This window comes from Nannospalax galili, unplaced genomic scaffold, assembly GCF_000622305.1.
Source record: "Nannospalax galili isolate Female #2095 unplaced genomic scaffold, S.galili_v1.0 scaffold153, whole genome shotgun sequence".
Taxonomy (NCBI): Eukaryota; Metazoa; Chordata; class Mammalia; order Rodentia; family Spalacidae; genus Nannospalax; species Nannospalax galili.
Window position 1 is genome coordinate 1971794 of NW_008333469.1, and position 4833 is coordinate 1976626.

Consider the following 4833-nt stretch of genomic DNA (forward strand, 5'->3'; position numbering starts at 1 on the left):
TTTACATGGAGAAGAGGGAAAAGAGGAGAAGAAACCCCACTTTTAAGGTATCCTGCTCCTCTATGAAGAATGTTGGGCCTTGTTCCTGCTTGCCCGTTCAGTTCCAAATCTCTTTACTGACATGAAGAGATGGAGAGCAAATTGTATTTTCAGTTTAATAGCAATGCTTAGCATCTTTCAGTAACTTCAATGGCCAATAGGTGGGCTTATTTTCAACTGCATTATTACTTCAAGTAAAATACATGCAATACTGTGCGCTACCTGGCTGTGTTTTCTAAACTGCTTTCAGGCACCCAAGAGGTACAGTTCTAAAGAGTGTGGCTGAAAGGTACACATTTGTACCTGCAAATAAATATCAGCAACCTATCTGAGGAGAAAAATGTACATCCACAGCTACTGATCCAGAAGCAATTGGTTTTCCAGCAGGATCCTATATTTAATCTAAATTCTGCACCAGCTATATTAAATGTAACAAAGAAATGCAACCCAGAAATTACGCCTGGAGCCAAGTCCATTAAAGGTACTTCGGAATAACTAGAGACCAAGCACCTTAAAAGCACCAGAAGCTATTGATACTTAAGAGGGGGGCTGTGCATAATCTCAACCAATGCATTAGAGTGGGGAGGGAGAGGGAAAAAAAAAATCAGCCAAATTACGCTTGGTTAATTCAGAGTAACAGATCTGCCCCCAAGTGAATTGGAGGCCTTGAATTAATTCTGTTATGACAAATCAAGATAAACGTTCCCCCTAAATTGCATGCGATTTAATTAATTTTTGAGATCCTGGTTTTTTTTTTTTTTTTTTTTTTTTTCTCCTAGCTAATAGTTCACATGCTCCTGTGCTGTCATTGTGCTTGAGTGGGCAGACTTCAAAGTGATATTAAATAACCAACTATTAGATTTACCTAGCACGTCCTATTGGAAAAGTGCCATTTAATTACCTAGCCTGTTCAATTAAAGGGACAGCATTCTCTGAATATAGCAGCTTGCTGTTGATTACCAGGGAAATGAACTCGCTGCCTGGCGGCGTCTCCATCCCTAACGCGAATCCCCTCCCCAAACACACCCTCCACCTCCGGCCAGCCCTAGACCCCCTGCCCGCCCTCAGCTCACCTCGGCTGCGGGCGCCACGTGAACCGCCCGAGTGGAGCCAGGGACCTGAGCGCCACCGCGCCGCTCCTGCCCTGCGCTCGCCCCCTCTCGGGCCCCGCAGCCCCCAGGGCGGCCAGGCCCAGCCATCACCACCCATCCAAGTCCCTCCACCGGCCGCGGCCCCACCTAGAGGCCCCCGAACTTCCTCCCTTCACTGCACTTTCCGCGCCAGTCTCCCAGCCCGAAGTGGGTGGGGGTTCGGGGAAAGAGAACCCGAGTTCCCAAAGCTTCTTGGTGGCGCTGGGGTGGAGCTGAGGGGTCGGGAGCCGAGGATGGAGGGGGGGCAGCTGCAAGGTTCCCCGACTTTTGGAAGGTGGGGGGGGTCAGGGAGACGTGGGTCCCTTTAAGACCCACCCTCCCCCTCCTCCCTACACCCCGCTTCCAGCCTTTCCCTCCCTCTCTTGGAGGCCAATTTTGTTAATTAAATGTTTTGTTTGCGACGCAGCTCTCATTCATTGCGGACACGTCATTCGGAGCAGATCTAAGCCAGAGACCAGATCTCATTAGATAAAGCCCATCAGAACTAAGAAAATGGAGGAGCCACTAATTAAAGCTTTTAATTGTGCAGATTCGATGCAGCAAGGCCGCCGCTTTATCTGAAATCTTGGAGGGAGAGAAGGCAGAAGCCCAGCTCTGCCCAATCGACACTGGGCCACCACCAAGGGGGAGGGGACTGGGGAACCATCCCTCTCGCCTTCCTACCCCGCCCCCCGCTGGCCTCTCCCAGCTCTCCCGGAGCTTTTCAGCCAGATCTTGGGTTGTTTAAACACACACACACACACACACACACACACACACACACCTCAAAGTTAAGACAGTTTATTAAAAAGCCCCTTAATAAATCGTTCTGTGGTCCCAGCCAGGCAGAGGGGTCCTCTTCACCTGGGCTCCACCCAACCAGTGGACTTAGGGGTGGTTGGGAAGAAGGCAGCACCTCCTTCACTTTCCCAACCTTTGGGCACCTTGAAGGACAGATGGGAAAAAAGTTGGGTTCCAGTTATGACTATAGGTGGGGGTTTGTCTGGGGGGTGCCCTGGCCAAAGATCAAAGCTGTTCAAATGGTACTTGACTAGAATTCACTGCTAGGCAGACTTAAGTTTCTCAGCATCTAGTTCAAGAGCAAGCTTAATTCCAGTTCCCAGATTCAAGAGGCAGAAAGAAGTAAGACTTCAAGATTATTTAAGGTTCAGGGCTGTGCACACGTCCTCCATCAGACCCCAAGAAAACACCCAAAGGGCATTTTTTATTTGGCTCCAAGAACAAGGGAAGGACTGGACTTCATTCCCAGGAAGCCACTTGTCTAAACTTGCCCCAAGGGAATCCAAGGGGACCTATCTTCTTTTTAATTAGTGGTAATCAGAAGCGAAAATAACACACCCCCCCCTTCCGAAGGCACTTGAAGAGATGAAACTGTACCATTCACCCAATCTTAACTGCACTGTCAATTTTTCCACTTCAAACCACTATCCTTTCTTACCACACTTTCACTCTCTATTTAATTACAATACTGTCAAAGCTCATGGCATCGCTTGGAAGGAGAACCAGAAAGCATTACACCCAGGCTCCTGCTGATTTTCCAACATTTACTTCTAAAAGAACACTTAGTGAAATTAATGCAGCCCTATTAATTTAAAAAGAAAAGCCCTGTCCCTCCCATATTTCTTTCACTTGACTGATTGAGGATGCCAGCAGAGTGGATATAGGTTGCATTATCAGAATAACCAAACGTCATTTTACTCCATCATTTTACACTAATGATATCACTAGAACGAACACACCCATACTCAGCTCCAAACTGCTCTGCACTATCAGCCACAGATGATGATAATCACAGTGGAGCTAAACTTTGAATAGAATGTCTCATCCACTGATTCTCCTGAAATGAAGACAGAAAAAGATTTTCTACTAATCACTATAAAGACAAAGGTTTAGGGCAGAAATCTAAATAGAAAGAAATTCTTTAAAGTATGCGGTTTTCTAATATCAACGGTGTGCCTGTGGTTTTTTTTTTTTTTTAATTACTGGATGTTGAAACAGAACACCTCCTAAAAGCATTCATGTGCATCAGTCTATCAAACCATTTGCTCAAATTAAATGTGTAATCCTTCAAATGCCTCCTTTCAAATTAATGAGTTTAAGTAGCTTGAGTTCACCTGAAAGAGCCTATAGGCACCTGACCTCTTGAATTCTTCCCATTAATTGCACTGAAACTTATGGGGAAAGACTGCTAACATGCACATTGACTGTTCCTATACATTGCTTTAAAATGCAAGATTAGTATAATTCTATAGCCTCTTTGCTCAATCTCTTTTGGGGATCAAGGGCAGTGCTACAAATGACAACAACAACAACAAAAACCCAAACCTGAACACTCTTCACATGAAAAAACAGCAAATTCTCTACCCAAAGCCACACACTAAGAGTGAAGTGAGACACCAAACCTCCTGGCAATCCTCTGAAGAGAAACATGATCACTCAGCTCTGTTTTTATAATATTATTATTATTATTATTATTGCTATTTGCTATAAAAAGAATTACAAGTCTTTCAACTGATGGGTAATCAGCGTTTTGCACCAGGAGCACAAAGAATGAGTCAGGGCTTTGCACACAAAAGTTGAAAAGTGCTTATGTAAATATCATGATTAGCCATCACTACAGATGACTATTTCCCACTAACTGCACTTTTATTTTTATGTAAACCTTTTGTCTGAGTTTCTCTGCGGGTCCAGCCTTGCTCTAAGAAGCGCCTTACCACCCACCCACGTTAGACGTGCTCGCTTTTAACCTGAAGCCCAGCTGACACTTTGAATTTTAGTGCAATGGGCATTCAACCTTTGCCCACCTCAACCGCCCAATACCACCAGAGCGGAGTTTTTACCTTAATCAGTCATCCAATACCGGAAGCCTAACACATGCTTCTTGAGTCCCTTGCATGCCCCCACCTAGGTTTGTCAAGTGCTGCCTGTCATGTATTCCCACTCATGCCCGCTCCTTTCCTTCAAACCCCGGGTCACCCTCGGCCGGCCACTGCTGGGCTCGCCCATCTCGGGGAAAGGCAGTCGACTCACCTAATGTAGTCGTTTCTGCAGAGGATCATGCCGCTCTTGGTGTAGCAGGACGTGCCGATGTCACCCAGCTGCGCCTGGCAGCAAGAGCACTTGAGGCAGCGGCTGTGCCAGTAGCTGTCCATGGCATAGAGCAGAAAGCGGTCCGCAATCTTGCCCCCGCAGCCCGCGCAGCGCTTCCAGGAGAGGGAGCCGGCCGTCACCGGGGGCGGCTGCGAGCTGCTGCCCGGGTTCACCATGGTCTGCAGAGGGCGGGAAAGGGGGTCGGGGAGAGAGAAAAGACAAAATGGGCGATGCAAAAGTTAGTAGGCAATGGCCAGGGTCGAGAGCAAGCGCGGTCCCCTCCTCCCTCCCCGGAGCCGCTGGAAGGGAAGCAGCAGCAGAGCCAGGGCGGGAAGGAGGCCGAAGCGAGAGACGGAGAGGAAGGAGGCTCGCCGGCAGCAGCCGCCTGTTTACTTTTCTCAAGCTTTGTTCTGGGGCCACGAGCTGCTCTCAACTTTCCAAAGCGCTCGCCGCCGCTGACAATTTCAGCTCGGGGACTGTCAAAACTCAGAGAGCGAGGCTCGGCGGCGCTCCACCCCTCGCGGTGCCTCCTCCCCCCTCCTCCCGCTCCCCC

At 48.1% G+C, this 4833-nt stretch overlaps 1 protein-coding gene across 2 annotated transcripts in view; it reads right to left on the minus strand.

Moving 5' to 3' along the window:
* Lmo4 (LIM domain only 4) overlaps positions 1 to 4833 on the minus strand; it is a 19580-nt gene that overhangs the window by 9663 nt on the left and 5084 nt on the right. Inside the window, exons 1-2 of one of the 2 annotated variants that reach the window (XM_008828295.1) lie at positions 4674 to 4824; positions 4221 to 4459 (exon numbers count right to left, since the gene is read on the minus strand). In XM_008828295.1, coding sequence (XP_008826517.1) covers positions 4221 to 4456 — 236 coding nt within the window. In that variant the 5' untranslated portion in view covers positions 4457 to 4459; positions 4674 to 4824. Of the gene's footprint in view, positions 1 to 4220; positions 4460 to 4673; positions 4825 to 4833 lie in introns of those variants that run through there. The other variant, XM_008828294.2, reaches the window with a different exon arrangement.